This window comes from Protopterus annectens, chromosome 11.part0 (genome assembly GCF_019279795.1).
Source record: "Protopterus annectens isolate FY-2018-M chromosome 11.part0, PAN1.0, whole genome shotgun sequence".
Taxonomy (NCBI): Eukaryota; Metazoa; Chordata; order Ceratodontiformes; family Protopteridae; genus Protopterus; species Protopterus annectens.
In genome coordinates, this window is record NC_056745.1 from 1,073,842,796 (window position 1) to 1,073,860,128 (window position 17,333).

At 41.3% G+C, this 17,333-nt stretch overlaps 1 protein-coding gene across 1 annotated transcript in view; it reads right to left on the bottom strand.

Annotated features, from left to right (window-relative positions):
- The window catches only part of CCHR11.PART0H12orf29 (chromosome chr11.part0 C12orf29 homolog), a 386,566-nt gene that overhangs the window by 344,091 nt on the left and 25,142 nt on the right, over positions 1–17,333 (bottom strand). The window contains exon 3 of the mRNA XM_044088426.1: positions 17,109–17,201. Coding sequence (XP_043944361.1) covers positions 17,109–17,201 — 93 coding nt within the window. The remainder of the gene's footprint in view (positions 1–17,108; positions 17,202–17,333) is intronic.

A 17,333-nucleotide genomic window follows, 5' to 3' on the forward strand; every position in this document is an offset into this window, starting at 1 on the left:
CAGCTTTATTATGACACAATAACACTTTTGTCCTACAGGATCTCCACACAATGAGAAGCAGTAACTGCCTTAAATATTTAAATAATATATGCATGAATCACATGAATAAAAACACATAAAGGAAGCACTGAAAACCACAGCATACCTAAAAGATTAAACAATAGGTTTGTAGGTTGACACTAGACTATCTGCCCAAGGGCATTTATAAGCCTAGCCAGAGTGTGTTTGGCTTTTGCCACCCTTTTAGATTAGTTGACTGTGCCTCTGTATAGTAGGTCACAGAAGGTAGCCCTTATAAGGTTAGTTTACTGTACCGCTGTCAAGCAGGGACACAGAAGAGATCCCAGGGGTAAACTTACGGTCTCCCATCCACTCGTCAAGATTTCTCTTGAAGAGGGTCAGTGAGGGGCTCTGCCTCACATGGATTGGGATTTTGTTCCAGAGTGGGGGGAGCCTCTGGGATATGAATCTGTCCCTCCAATATGTCCTATTTATTTCTGTGCTGAGGTTCAAGTCCCTGGAGCGTGTAGCTCTAAGGGATTTGGATTTCCTGAGGTGAAGCATGTCCATTAATTCTGGGTTGGACATTGCTTTATACGTCAGACACAGATCGCCTCTGAGTAGGTGGTACGCAACTGAGTAGAGCTGGAGTTTCTTTAGCTGACCTGCATAGGGCATCTGTTTGAGTCCCCTGATCCTCTTGGTGAGGTACTTTTGGGGTCTTTCCAGTTGCTGCAGGTGTCGGGTAAGGTACATCCCAAATGGGGCATTGTATTCAATTATGGGCCTGATAAGTGATGAGCAGAGGGGCACAATGACCTCTCTTGATCTAGATGTGAACCCTTTCATGATAAGGTGGGCTATATAGAAGGTCTTTCTAACCACTTTGGCAACGTGATTGTCAAAGGAGAGATTGCTATCTACTTGGGTCCCCAAGTCCCTAATTACTTCTTCCGTACTTAATGGATTACCACCTATGTGGTAATTTGTGGGCACTTTGTTTTGCCGAAAGGGGATGACTATGCACTTTTTGGCATTTAGCTTTAGGCCATGGCTCTGGCACCAGTTATTCGTCTCTGTGAGACCCTTTTGGAGGATGCTCGTGTCAGCTGGAGAGTCGATTATGGCACCCAATTTGCAGTCATCTGCGAACTTGGTCAGCCATAGGCCACCTGTGTTGGCCTGTACCTCAGAAATATATACCGAACAAGAGAGATCCCAGAACTGAGCCTTGTGGGACGCCACTTGTAACTGGTTTAGAGTCTGACATGGCACCTGCTATTCTGACCATGTGGGTTCTATCCCTGAGCCAGTTTACAACCCATCTTGTGACATAAGGGTTGATATTTAAGCTGGTGAGCTTATTTATGATGCCCGAGTGGGGTATTGTGTCGAAGGCTTTTGCGAGGTCCAGGTAGGCTGTGCGGACTACCTTCCCCTCATCTATGGCTTTGGTAACTGTTTCAAAGAAGTCAACTGGGTTCAAGAGGCAAGACCTGCCCTTAACAAAGCCGAATTGGGTAGTAGGATCCAGTGTCTGGAGATTCCTAATGTCTTTGTTTATGATTTCCATGATGATACGCTCCATAGCTTTGTAGACCAGGCTAGTCAGGCTTATAGGGTGATAGTTTCCGGGGTCTGTAGTGGCACCACCTTTGTGGAGCGGGACCACTGTTGCTGTCGCCATTCCTTGGGTACATATCCTGTAGTAAGGCTGAGATTGAACAGTGACTTTATATGAGGGTTTAGTTCTTCTTGGAGCTTGTGTAAGATGTCTGGTCCCATTGATGCTGTGTTTTTTGCTTTGGAGAGGGCAGTTCTCACCTGTGCATCTGTGATCTCAGGAAGGCTACACTCTGTTGGGATAGACATTTGCTCTTTTGGGGGGGGGGGGGACGTTTGCACTGAACCTTTCTGCCAGGATGTTGGCAATGTCTGTGGGTTCAGTGTATTTTTTGTCATTTTGCACTAACTCAGCATATCTGGGAGTTGCCTCCCAGGTTCCTGACATAACTAAAGAAGGCCTTGTGATTATCTTGTGTCTTGTGCAATTTTTCTTTCGAAGCTGACCTTAGATGATTTTATGAGGGATCGTAGTTTTCTTGCTAGTACTGATCAGAGACGCCTTCCCTTTTTGGGATTTTGCTCTATCGTGTAGTAGCTTTCTCCTTCTGTTGTATAGCTTATTTATGGCCGGGGTCCACCAGACAGGTCTCCTGCCTTTGGAGGAGTGAGTCTTGGTTTTATTTGGGATAGCATGCTCCATGCATTCCTGTAGGTGTCCATAGAATGCTTTTGTAAAGGATTCTACATTTTGGGCTGTATTTTCCACTGGCCCGGGGGCTTTGAAGGATTCCACCTCGGTTTTGAGAAGTGTGAAGTTTGCTTTTGAGAAGTTCTTCACCGTGGTTTCCTTGGCTGGGGGGTGGGGATGGAATATGGATGTCCAGTGAGATTAGTTTATGGTCTGATCTTACCAATGAGGGGTATATACCTCTGGTGCGGAACATAGATACCCCATGTTGCTGATGACCAGATCCAATATGTTTTCTCCTCTTGTGGGAGTGGTGACCAGTTGTTCCATAGCATTTGAGTTTATAAATTATAGGAACCGTTGGGCGAGGATGTTTGGGCTTGAGTAGTTTTCCCAATCAATGTTTGGGTAGTTGAAATCACCCAATATAATGGCGTTTGGAAAGACCTTCATATTCTCCAGTGTTCTCAGGAAAGCCGAGTGGGGTTCCTGTGTTTGGGAGGGTGGTCTGTAGCAGGCTACAAACTGAAAGGCAGTTTTGCCCACTGTTAGTTGCACATGGATGGTCTCCAATGCTTCGTGCAGTGCCACTAACCTGGAGGTGTGGGTATCTTTGATAAATATGGATACTCCCCCTCCTTTTGTGGTTTGGTCTGAGTTTTGGGGCCGAAAAGCATGGTATGAAGTATAATCTGTTAGTGCTGGGGTGCTCTTGGGAGCCTTGAACCAGGTTTCTGTTACTGCACAGATATCGATATTCTCCATACTGAGGAGAGTCTCGAGTGCGTGCATCTTGAGGTTTAGACTTCTGGCGTTGAGCAGCATTACCCGTAGTTTTTTTTTCTTTGTGTTGTCTATGGAGGTGGGTTTGTCTTTTGAGCCTTGCCTAAAAAAGGCACTATGGGGGAGGCAAGAGCCTTTGCCAGTATTTGAAAACCCAGGGGTGACAGATGCAAGCCGTCCCTAGCGAAGCAGCGTGGCTTGTCGAGCATGTCATCCCAGGCTGACAGACACTGGATCCCCTTTGAATGACACCAATACTTTAGCCAATTGTTAAAATTGATCATTTTGTCTTTATACTGTGGCATCATTCTTGGTGAGGGCAAGATGCTACTCAAGGTCAGGGTCATACCGGCCTGGGCTACATGATCAGAGAGCTCCTCTATGTCTCTTTTCATGTAGTCCAGGGAGGTACGTCTCAGGTCATTCACACCAGCATGGACAACGACGGAGTCATATTTGTACTTGCTTTGGAGTGACCTGAGTGTTTGCGTTATGTGGCGGATCCTGGCACCAGACAGGCAGCTTACAGTGACCTTCTCCTTGTTCAGTCTGGTGAGTGGGATGTCAGTGTGTCTGACAACAGAGTCACCTATTAGAAGTGTATTAGGTGTGTTGTTTAGCCTTAAGGGCTGTGACTGTGTGGCACACTGACTCTGTGAGCTATGTGCTACGTGGGTATTGTTTCATGGTAGGGGTTGCTTGGATGTCTGCTTTGGAGGTCTCTGCTGCTTAGGCAGATTTTTATTTAGAGCCTCCGAGAATGTTTTTGAGTGTTTATGTGTTTGGTTTGCTGATGCGATAGGTCTATGTGAGACTGGATTTGTGGTGTGTGTGTGTGGTTACCTTGTCCTCCTGACTGGCTGTGCCAGTACTAGGTTGAGAGAGCTCAGCCTCCAGTTTGGCTATATAGTTGCATCTCTCACATATATATGAGCTTGTTGGGAGGAGGAGAGGGTGATCTGTATACATAAGGCAGTTGTAACATTGCCTCAAGATTCCCAGATTCACCAGTTGGACTGGAGAGTAAACCCGAAATTGACCTTTGGACATGCCCGAATAATATAGGGAACTACTTATTGACTGGTCAGAAAGAACCAATAGGGAGCAAGTACATAAAAGGAGTATAAGAGGGTGCAGTGCTTAAGTTTATTAGTGTTTACCTATGAGATTACTTACACGACCAAGTGCAGGGCTTTAGAATGAAAATAGAGTGCTTATTTTGAGATTTAGAGCAGTTCTAAGGGAAAAAGTGAAGAGCAGACTTTGTAGAGCCGCGACTGCAAAAAGAGAGTTGCAGGGTTTTAAGAGAGAGAGATCAAGGAGTTTGGAATTGACCCAAAATGGCCAATAAAACTACAATTTCTAGGCAGTAACCACTCCTACAGGGACAGGCAGTCTGCTCAGTGTTAGATACATAATACACAACCTTTATTTTTTTAATTTACTTGCTCCTATAGAACAACCTGTGCCATATCACAACTGGTGCTTATAGTGTCACTATCAAAAAAAAATTCCTTACCACACCTGCAGCCCTCATGTGCACTTGGCACTTTTCAGCAGCCTCTTCTCATTAAAGGTGTTACAGACGCAGAAATGTGGTCAAAGTGCACTGCAATTCTGCATCTCTAATATAATGACAAAAAGTCTTTTTTTTTTAGTAAAAACGTTTTGTCAATCATGATATAAATAAGACCACACAGTGTAAATATTGGTTATGCCTCTCTTGACATCTGCCGCACTCATTTACAAAGACTGGACTACACACACGCCATTCTTACACTGTGTGTTTCTTTTATAATTAATTTTCGCAAACAACTCTGAAAGCCTGCAACAACCTCAATATCTGTTACAGGAATATTTACAAGATGTCATGACACCTGATCAGCACCATAAAAGCCAATCATGTCAGCAGCAGTAGTCTGTGCATCTTAGTAAAAGCATTATCCTGATCGAGAGATTCTCATGATTCTCATACAAAGGTTACCGGAGTTTTGCAAAACAAACTTTATAGTAGCAAGACAAAGACTGGCAAGAGAGACAGGCAAACGTTTGAAGTGAAAATACCAATTGTAGCAATTAACTTCTCAGTATGAAATGCCAATAAGTGTTGTGGTGATAATGTCCTCCAAAGCAAATGCACTACAAAGACATTTGAGCTGTACACATTATTAGGACATTAATGTACATGGAAGCAGAAGTAGCATTTACCTGTGCATACCCCTCCTTAAGAGGAGCACTACTGAAGTCAAGATTTGGCATTCTTGTGTTTATTGTGGCAGATACTCTTTTTGTACTGTATACTTCAGTTGCAACAGTACTGAATATGAGTTTGCATTAGTACCCAATTTACATAAACAGCTTTAGATGTGATGACCTTATGTTTTCTAGTTTCAGCATCTTTAGATGTCTCTTATCTTTATATTCAGCAATGGAGATCTCCTCCTGCTGCATGTGCAGTGTAAAATAATACATTTAAATATGTTGTGAACTTCCCAAGTTTAACTTTTTAGTAGGTGTCCCAAATTTTGACCATTTTCCCCACATTGAGAAGATGCATTCCCCATTATGGAGATGGAAAGTTAACAGCTATACCCATTATATTAAAATGCAGTTGCAGTAGGTGAATCCAACACTCTAAATTGGTTGTAGGTTTGAGTGTGCATGCGTGTGCGATATGGAAGAATGACCCTGGCAGGGCTAGCCACCTGCAAGTATAATCCATTAACTCTAGGTAATCGTCACCACTGATGTGACACCTTGACTCCATGTACTAAATGGGGAAAAAGGGGGTTGATGCAGGCTGCTGATAAATGTTGACGAAAGGAGTTACTGCCAGCCCAGCTAACTGGAATTACCAGCCCAGCTATCTGGAATTTTGTAAATAATGATATGCCATTTGCGAATATCAACATGATTCATATAAGATGCTTATGTTACAACTGTATTAGAACTGTATGTCATATGTACATCAAACTAGGTTTGTACAGACACGTGTTGAAAAGATACCCCCACACCCCCCTATTTTAATATTCTCACTCCAAAATTGCACTACAGTGGGGAAAAGGGCAGATACACTGTCAGTACTATTTTCCGCAATTTGGACCCTATGTCAGAAATTTTTGACGAAATGACACTGGTCCACATAAATATGACACTTCTGCAAATATCTCAATCTAGATCCAACTGAAAGCATTGAGGAATATCATCTCACATGCCCATTCAGCATTCATGTCAGGAATGACTCCTGAACCAAATGGGAGACTCAGTACCCAAGAGTGATAGTTATTTTACTGAAATATTATGAATACATGTAGAATGTTAATATTAGCCTGACGAGCCTGGTCTGCAAGGCCATGGAACGTATCATCATGGAACTCATAAACAAAGACATTGGTAACCTCCAAACTCTGGATCCCACCCAGTTCGGGTTTGTGAAAGGCAGATCATGCCTCCTGAACCTGATCGACTTCTTTGAGGCAGTAACCAAAGCCGTGGATGAGGGTAAGGTGGTTCACACAGACTATCTTGACCTCACCAAGGCTTTCGACACCATCCCCCATTCTGGAATTATAGCTAAACTCACTAAACTAGATATAAATCCCTACATCACAAGATGGATTGCCAACTGGCTCACTGACAGAACCCAGACTGTAAAAGTTGCAGACTCCAAATCTGACCTCAAAGCAGTGACAAGTGGAATACCACAGGGTTCCGTCCTGGGACCTCTCCTGTTTGGTATCTACTTCTCTGAAGTACAGGCTAACACAGAAGGCCTCTGGCTAATGAAGTTCACAGATGACTGCAAACAAGGAGCCACAGTCAAGTTCCCAAATGATGTGGACATCCTACAGAAGGGCCTCACTGAGACAGATGCCTGGTGTCAGAGCCATGGCCTCAAGCTCAATGCCAAAAAGTGCAGTGTCATCCCCTTTGGTAAAATCTCTGTACCCATGAACTACCACATAAGCAGCAATCTACTTAACACCAAATGCGTGATTAGAGACCTTGGGACCCAGGTGGACGGTAGTCTCTCCTTTGATAGTCACATCACCACAGTAGTCAGGAAGTCCTTCTACATGGCACACCTCATCATAAAAGGGTTCTCATCCAGGAAAAAAAAGAGGTCATTGTTCCCCTCTACTAGTCACTCATTACACCCATTACAGAGTACAATGCCCCTTTTGGAATGCACCTCACAAGACATCTGCAGCAGCTGGAAAGGCCACAGAAGTACCTCACAAAGAGGATTACTGGCCTCAAACAAATGCCCTACACTGACCTCCTCAACAAACTCCAGCTTTACTCCATAGCATATCGCCTATTCCAAGGTGATCTCTGCCTAACATACAAAGATATGTCAAACCCAGAGCTGTTGGACATGCTACACCTAAAGAAATCCCAATCCCTCCGAGCTACACGCTCTAGGGACCTAAACCTTGTCACCACAATAAACAGGACACGCTGGAGGGATAGATTCCTGTCCCAGAACAAGCTATCCATCTATGTCAAGCAAAGTTCTTCATTAGTGCTCTTCAAGAAAAATCTTGATGAGTGGATGGAATAGGAAATGCACCCCGGGAATCACTTCTGTGTCTCTGCTGGAAAGTGGCACAGGAAAACCTTTCTTGGGTGGCGTAAGCTATGGAACCTTGCTGGCTAGGCTTACATAGGCCCTTGGGCCAATAGCTTCGTACCTACCTATGAACCTATATACTAATAACTTGAAGCAGAAGGTGTTTACATGGTACTTATAGATTCACAGGCATATACTAGGCTAATGACAACCAGAGCCTTTAAAAGCCTAGCCATGCAATCCAACCCACTTGTGTCCCTAAGTATCACAGGTGTTTATAAGGGGGTACATTAGGACATTTCTCAAGGTTATATGGGGGGGGGGGGTTATTATTCTGGGCATTACTGTCTGCTTCTTTCTATAAGAGACATGGGTCCTGTCTCAGGGTGACCTTCTGATTTCCCATCTGCTGGTCAAGGTTACTCTTAAATAGGGTTAAGGATAAACATGGTTTCACGTGGGTGTGCAGCCTGCTCCAGTGCCACCACTTTTCAGATATTTATACCTATTTAGGAATAAAATATTTATATAGACATAAATATCACATTTATGTAAACACCTTAGGCAGTGTCTACTTGGAAGCAACGGGGAACAGCATTTCACATGCTTAGTCAACCTACATGTCAGGAATGGTCCTTAGCCAAATGTGGTAGTCAGTGCCTCATAAAATAGTAAGTTGCTCTCCTAAAATATAATGAATATATACTATATATTTAATAATTATATTAATAACCTGAACCAGTGGGTGTTTATAAGACACCATGGTATCGTACGAAAGCATACACAATACTTGAAAATCTTTGCACTGATACTTGATGTCCAACTAGTACTTATAGAATGGTCTCAGGTCTCGTTTACATCACAAACTAATCTATGTAACAAATAATATGATTAAGGAGTTCTTCATTACATATTTTCTCCAACTCATGGTATTGTTTTTCACTGCATTCTACTATGAAGCATATGTTCTGTGTTTTTCTCATTACATTTTTTTTCACTCCTATGTGTTACATGATATTTTGTGATTTAAAATATCTGTAATTGATTTTTGATAGACTGCAATTGTGGAGCTTTTCTCCACAGGCCTCCAGTAAAAATGGACACTTTTTAGCCCAGTCTGACTTTCCCGGTAAACAAATAAATAAACTGAGCAGCAGATCTGCACACACACAAAATTCATACTGATAGAGATATTAACAGGTGTTCATAAAATTACAATTAAAAAGTTATGTATTCTCCTCTAACTTGTTCAATATAAAAACATTATATCTGGCTGACAGACAAATCTCACCACTATGATGGAGTGTGGGCTAAAAGGCTTCCTTATTTTAACTTTTTCTGTAACTTTTATAATTCTCTTTTGTTTAAAGGTAGTTTACAAAACTGCATTCAATAATTTATCTCAGGCAAATGCTAACACAGCAGGATCACGTTTAGCCTGAATGAGTTAAAACAGATCCAAAATTCAGACTCTCATTTGAACAACAAGGATTACTGGCATCCAATATAATCGGCCTTTATATGCCTTATAATACTCCAAAGCACTTATTTTTGCAATAAAAAGGCATTTGTTTTTGGTTCAGTTTTTTTTAATTTATTTCACCTTGCATACTGCATTGGTGTTTCAGCATGCAGAAACTGGAGTTTCTTTTTCTATGCTACGGGTTTTCTCCCAAAGCTGCCTGCTTTCTTCAGTAACATTTATCACTAGGATGCTGTCTGCAAAATATCAAATGACAGAGGAAACCTATGCTATATTAAACAGCTTGTTAACTCCTCTTGGTGCAACTGGCTGTGTGTTTGAGACCAATTATTTGGCATAGTTATTGTGGATATTGAATGCCTTGCAGTTAAACTCTTTTTTCTAGAGGCTCCTTTAGCTGTTTAAAAACTTTCATTTAAAGGCTCACTGCTGCTTTTCAGCTGTGAGAAACATTTCTGCAGTTTGTTTCACACCCTCCCTCCCTGTTGGTATAGTGTTTTTATAGTTGGTGGCTTTGCAGTTGCCCGCCCCTAGTGTAAATTTGATCTAGGACCCTCCTCCCAGTCTAGTGTCATTACCTCATTCTACCCAGTACAGGGAGAACATTTGAGAAGGCCAATCAGCTTAGTTTCTGCTACTCCTTTCTCTCTTTCCTTTCTCTCTTTCCACTTATAAAAAAAAAAAAAAAAAAAAATCTGCTTTTACTGTATTTGTGTTTCTTCCTACTTTATTTTGCTTTTGCGTCATCTTAAAAGTACTCAATTGTATTTATTACTGCTTGGTGTAACTCATTCTAAGCCTTTTAGTTTAAACACTTGGGCTTCAGACCAGTTGTTTTACATTAAGAAGGTTTGTGGTCTGCACTGTAGTGGAAGAACAGGTAGCTTACATCCTTCTAAGTTGGGAACTGCTGATTGAGGGCTCAGTGTCTGTTATTCTAAAAAAGTGTATTAGTTCTGGTTTAAGCACTTGGGTTTCAGGCCAGTTATTTTACATTAAGAGGGTTCGTGGTCTGCACTCTTGTGGGAGGACAGGCTGGACTCTAACCAGAAATTCCCAGCTCAGAAGGGCAAAGGCTTATAGTGCCTGCATATTTGAACTGCTTCTTACTGAAATTGGTACACCTTGTTTGCTGTAGCATATACTAGATCCAGGCCTGCTGAATCTAGCTTTGTTTGTATAACTTGAGCACTAATCCAGGCATTCTTTAAAGTATTCAATTGTATTTATTACTGTTTGGTAGTAACTTGATTAAAGTGTAGCTATCATTCTAAGTCTTTTGGATTAAGCACTTGGGCTTCAGGCCAGTTATTTTACATTAAGAAGGTTCGTGGTCTGCACTCTTGTGGGAAGAGAGGCTGGACTCTGCCCTTCTGAGCTGGGAATTTCTGGTTAAAGGCTTATAGTGCCAGCATATTTGAACTGTTTCTTACTGAAAGTGGTACACCTTGTTTGCTGTTGCATTGACTAAATCCAGTCCAGGGAGGTACGTCTCAGGTCATTCACACCAGCATGTACAATGACTGAGTCATATTTGTATTTGCTTTGGAGTGACCTGAGTGCTTGAATTATGTGTCGGATCCTAGCACCAGACAGGCAGCTCACCGTGACCTTCTCTTTATTCAGCCTGGTGAGCGGGACGTCAGTGTGTCTGACAATAGAGTCACCTATAACAAGAGTATCAGGTGTGTTATTCAGCCTTAAGGGCTGTGGCTGCTTGGCACACTGACTTTGTGGGTTACGTGTTGTGTGCGTTTTGTTTTGAGGTAGCGTTTGCTTGGATGTCTGCTTTGGAGGTCTCTGTTGCTTAGGTAGATTTTTATTTAGAGCCTCCGAGTATGTTTTTGTGTATTTATGTGTTTGGTTCGCTGATGTGGTGGGACTATGTGATACTGGAATTGTGTTGTGTGAGGTTACCTTCTCCTCCTGACTGGTTACACCAGTTTTGAGATGAGAGAGCTCAGCCTCCAGTTTGGCTAAATAGTTGCATCTCTCACATATATTTGAACCTGTTTGGAGGAGGAGAGGGTTGTCCGTGTACATGAGACAGTTGTAACATTGCCTCAAAATTCCCAAATTCACCAGCTGGACTGGAGAGGAAACCATTGACTGACCTTTGGACATGCTAGAGTAACAGGGAAACTGAATTTAAGATGGACCAATAGAGGACAGGGTAATCGTAGAGAGTATAAGAGTAAGTAGTGCTTATGGTTTAATAGTGCTAACTTGTAGGATTACTTAATTGGACCAGTGAAGAGCCTTAGAATGAGAATATGGTGTTTAAGTTGAGAGATAGAGCAGTTCTAAGGGAAAAAGTGAAGAGCAGACTTTGTGGAGCCAGGAATAGTTTAAACCCAGTTAGGCGGCGCTGCCTGTTGTTGCGCTATGCTCAAAAACGCACAAAACCACGCAAAAGAGGGTTTTAAGAGAGGAAGATGAAGGAGTTTTGGAATTGACCCAAAATGGCCAATAAAACTACAGTTTCAAGTCAGTAACCACTCCCACAGGGGCAGGCAGGATGCTCAATGTTTTTCACTGCCACTGATCAACAGAGACATTTTCCTTTAGCCCAAGCAAAAAATGGCCTCACAGAAACTAACAAACAGTTCAAGAACAGCAAGTCTGTAACTGAACTTTTTTAAATCTCAGAAAAGTGGGAAAAAAGCAAGATTTTTTTTGTTTTTTTGTTTTTTCAGAGATAGCAGAGGTTAACAAGTAGCAACAAGTTATAACAGTGCAGTAAATGACCCCACACAAGAGTGCTAGGCCAAAGACAGATAAAATGCAAGTTTTGAGAAAAAACGATTTTAAAAATAAGTGCTAACAGGAAATTCAGTAAACAGCTCTAGGTTGTGCTCTAAATACAGTTACTAATGCAGAAATCAAATTTAACAAGCCAGAAAATGCTCAAAATAGACGGCTATACAGAAAAACTTAGCAAATAAACAGAGGAAAAATACTCTCAAAAGTGGCTCCTTTCTTCTCTCAGCGTTTTCTCCTCTTGGTGGGTGCTTCAGCAACAGCCAACAAGCCTGAAAAGATGCAAAAACCACAAGGCAACCAGGTTTTAAGAGAAGATGAAGGAGTTTTGGAATTGACCCAAAATGGCCAATAAAACTACAGTTTCAAGTCAGTAACCACTCCCACAGGGGCAGGCAGGCTGCTCAATGTTTTTCACTGCCACTGATCAACAGAGAGACTTTCCTTTAGCCCAACTGGGACAGACTGAGAATGGGACATTCTATCATCCTACTTGACTGCAGAGGCCTCAAAAACATAACATGCATTTGGAAGACTGCGACACACTTGGTTACCAAAAATTTTTAGAAAGAGACTTTAGCAAGGGTTGGAGGTTCAGTGAAAAGCAGTCCTATAAATTTCATCATTGTAATTTTGCATGGACAAACACATAAGTTCTCAAATAGCAGACTTGCTAAATAGTTTGAAACTGTAGCTAAAACCTCTTATAAGTAATGGAAGCAACATTATGAAAACTTTGCCTGTAGATTAATTTAAGGTGGCACTTCCTACTAACATAGGAAAGGGGATAGCCCAGAATGACCCTTAAACTTCTGAACAAGCAGCTGTTGCAATACAGTGTTCGTTACCAACTGAAGTTATAGATTGAGTCAGACTTGCACATACAATGGGTTAGTATCAAGCCATCAGCTACGGATCATCGGAAAGTACCAGACAAATCAGTCTGCAGACCATTACAAGCCTAGTGAATAACCAATATTCAAAAGTTTCTGCTGTCCTTCAAGAGAGATGCTAATACTATTTAGCAGATTGTTAAAGAATGCAAAATCTGCTTGCTGTCATTATACAGTAAACTCTCAGTTAACCGGCACCCATGGGGATTGGTAGATACCGGAAAACTGTAGTTTCTGGTTTGGTTTGACTTGTTCTTAGGTTGGGGAGAGAGGGAATTTATTCCTATCTTCCTTTTTAAACTCTAAACTCTGAAAATGTAAGGTATGTTTATGTGGAGGACAGAAAGTGCAACACGTAAAAACTGTACTGTTTCTCCTCGATTTTTTTTTCAAGTTGCTTGAGAGTTCTGGTTGCTTGAGTTCCGAGATAACAGAGTTTACTGTACTATCATCAAACTGAAGACATGTAATGTAGACGAAAAAGAATTACTAGGAGTATTGAACTCAGAAGCATGATTACAAGTAGTGGGAGCAGTGGGTCTTATAAAAAAGAATTTGCAGTCGTACTTTAGATATGTTTCCAGTACATGTAATATATATGAATTACGGGAGGAGTCAATTCTGGCCACATTGCAGGTGCTGCAAAGAGCATTTCTGCATAACATCAAAGAGTGAAATAATACTAATTTCATGAATTTAATCATACTTTGACTTGGGAATGGGGTCCTTTCCAGTCATGGTATTAGAGACCCAAAAGACTTGGGAAAATTTATGAAACCCACAATATACTTGCAAACAAAGCAACTAGTAAGCAGAAAACTGAAGTACTGTTTACATGGGAACAAGATGAAATACCTGTAAAAACAAGCTGAAATCCAGACTGGCTTTTGTAACATTTTACATCCTGTACACTGGTGCCCAATTTGTCTCCTAATGTAATGTAATTGTTTGCCATGATTTACACATATTAAAGTATGGAAGCTATGAAAAAAAAAAATCATCCACATATACTCTCAGAAGCAATATGAAAAATGCAGGACAAGAAGATGCAAAGGAAGTCAAGATACAATTAACTCTTCCACTCAGAGTCACAGCCACTCCATAGTCTTGGCAAAAGACTTCTCTTAAAATACTGAAAGAAGTCAGTATTGTGGATGACAAAGAGCAAGTGTTATCAAAAGACTGCAGTAGTTAAAGTAATACAAGAAGTCACTGTGGAGCCTTTTGGAAAGAAGTTCTCATTAGGAATACACTAAAAGAAAGATGACCAGAAAATGAGAAAATGGCAGATGGGTCTCATCCTGAATAAAAAAAAAAGGTGAAATGAGCAACGTTAAAGGCTCTCACTGCTAAAATAGGCAGATATCCAGGAAAGGAAACAATACTTTAAAGGAAAACAGATAAAAAATCCACAAAGAAACTTAAGACAGTACCTGTGATGGAAGTAAATTAATTTTCAGGAGTTGCCCTTCACAAGGGGAGGAAGCACATGAAGGGGAAAGGTCTATACGTGTATCTGTAGGAATAGATGCCATGGCCTCTACTTCACTTCAGGATACTTAGAGAAACACTGACTTGGCTGGTCTCTAAATAAGCCATGACAATTTCAAGAAAGCTCTGTGGAAGGACAACACCCAAACTACAAATAGAACACAGTGTGGAGATGGGGAAAAAGAACAGAGCAGAATATGCCCACTTCATACCTCAGCTCTGATATAAGAAATTACGTGCCACATGGAATAAACAACAACAGAGAACAAACACTAAGCCAGTTACAAATTCCCAAACTCCCTAAAGTAATGAGATTAGCATGCAGCCACATTTACGTGATCATTAAAGAATAGACAAAACAAAGGTTCGGGTTCTGGCAAAATTTACTGGGTTGCAACTATGAAGGACACAGATAACATTTAAGTTGCCTACTCTGAGCATTAAAATTTATTATCCATCCCATGATTTAAGAATTCTCAAGACACTTCTATCCACTGTAAAGATCCCTTCTGAAAGCATATCAATATGCTGCCATATCTTCCCTTTGCCACGGATGAAGTACCTCGGGATTCAGTACACACCATCTGAAATGCTACATGGCAAACATCACAGAGATTAGCTAAATGCAACAAAAGAAAAATATGAGGAGGACCCCCTCCTTAAAAGCGTAATAGGGCAGTTTACAAACCAGAAAACCAGATTAAGTGACTGCCTGGAAATGGCACAGTAGGAACAAAAGAACATATAAAATAAATGCTAGTGCAAGAGATATAATGTACTTATAGTGCCCACTGCAGAAAACAAATGCCTTGTAAACTGGCATGGTTGCTGTGAAGTAACTAAAGAAAACAGAATGGTTGTAACACAAACATTCTAAAACCATGCAGAGAAATGTCTATTGAAGTTTTTGTAGTAATCGTTTGCAGGGAAAGTTAAGGTTTGTACAGCATGCAAAGCCTAAACAGAGAAGACACCATCAGTGTCTCAGAAACAGGAAGGAAAATAATTTCTACTCAGGAATAAGTATATATTCTCAAGTTGCCTGGTAATATCAGTTTACTCAGCACAACAAACAAACTGTATCTGGAGAAAAAGTACATGACTAGCAAAACTGAATACCAGTGTCTCAATGCCAAGCAGTTTGGGACGAAGAAAGAAAGATGTTTAAACATGGTGATAAAGAAGAGTTGTCTTGTACTGCTAAATAAAGCCTGACCTGTCTAAGATTTTGCATTTACTTTAAGAAGCTACACAGTATATCTAAATTTGATTCATATCCCATATCCTATGCCCTCAGTGGACAAATTATGTCAGAAACTGCGTTTCCACTTTACACAACCAAGGCTACTGGCAAATCCTACTATAATATCCGGTCATTTCTCCCATCTGTCCTAGCTGTCCCTCCACTTCTATGACGTCCCTCCATTAATCAGAGTATCAGTCTCCAGAAATTTGTTGCAGAGGATGTTGCCACTCTTTTTGTATTTTTTTTTATATTTAGTTTAAAGTCATTCACATACCGGCTGACATCCATGCCCCTTTTTCCTCCGTACTTTCTCTTTAGTGTCACACTTCCTAATTACCCCTGGTGATGTGGTATGCCCAAATCAAATCCTCCTTCCACATCTCTCTTCCTGTGTCTACATGAAGAGCTGTTTAAATTTCTTCTCCTAGCTGAATCCTTCCATTTCTTTCACTGTTCTGGTATTCCTTAAACCGCACTCTGCCTGTCAGATCTCTGGCCACCAGAAGTGGACAAAATTTTCCAAATATTTTAACCAATGCCCTTTTCAAATGGAACAGTACTGCAACACCCCTGGAATCACCTTTCAGTTCACACTACACTACACAAGTCATTCGACATTCCACATCCTTGTTGATCCTGCCGGGGGTCACTTGTTCAGGCAGTTGTGTCTCTAATCAGGGGAAGTATTATAGACCATCTTAACAGTGCTGCACTTATCTTTTGTAATGCTGCACTAATATGAACACTTATCAGACATTAATATACTCTTTTCTGGTATAATTATTATTAGTATACAAGCAGATTGCCAGCTGCGCCACTCGTTCCTCTACTTATTTATCAAGTATTGTCAGTGCACTATCATACTGTTGCTGAAGAGTGATTTTATTTGTTAATGCCCCAAATTCCCCTCCCCCACATGCATTCACAGGATGCTCAGGGCAGGCATGCAATGGTGTGGCTAGAGAACTGTCCCACCTACACAACGACTCAGACAATGTCTCCATCTATTACCTTTAAGGCCAATGTCCCTCTGACATCCTCAGCTTCTACAAGAGATCTACAGCAAGGTGCACCCATGTGCACACCTTACCCAGGATGGGAATGCTCATCCTTCCCTGGCAGTATCTCAGATGACACAGCAGCTAACTGACCTGGGTCACTAGGACACAGTCAGGGCTTGATCACTTTATTCCAGAGCAATGGGCTAGGAAGTCATCTTCTTCTGAGAGTGTCATTTGTTGATCACACTACAAGCATACACTTATGTGTAAGAAAAGCTTGACAAAGAAGTGCGAGCCTCCCAAGAAGAGCATCTCTCTCTCTAGCTAAGAAAACTAATTGTATGTGGGGGCATGTTTCCTTGTGGAGCATAAAACAAGGTACTGCATCACACCTGCTGACCAACAGGAGGAGGAGTAACAGAAATAATCAGAGTCTCCACAGGATAACGGCCCATGATTGCCAACTCTCACCTCCCACGTGTGGTAACCTTGTGCACTGGTAATCTGAGTGACGGAATAGCTCAAAGGGTGAACAGGGAATCAATGCCCCCAGGGAGGATAATGGTACTAAAAAGACCAAATTAAAAACTATATTTTTATTTGGTAAAGAAATTAAAGTCATACCTTTAGAACTGCCTAAGCGGTGAAAATTCTTGAATCTCTTCTCTGCTTGTTTATTGGGCTTTCTGTCCAAGCGAGCCCACAGGTATGGCTGCCCTGAAAAAAAATGTGAAAATGTTAAGACCTTCTAAAAGGGAAGGAGGAAAAAAATACACACTCAAGCCTCCCTCTATTTATGGTAAATTGTCATAAAAACTAAAACAAGGCACAGTTAACATTATTTCCCAC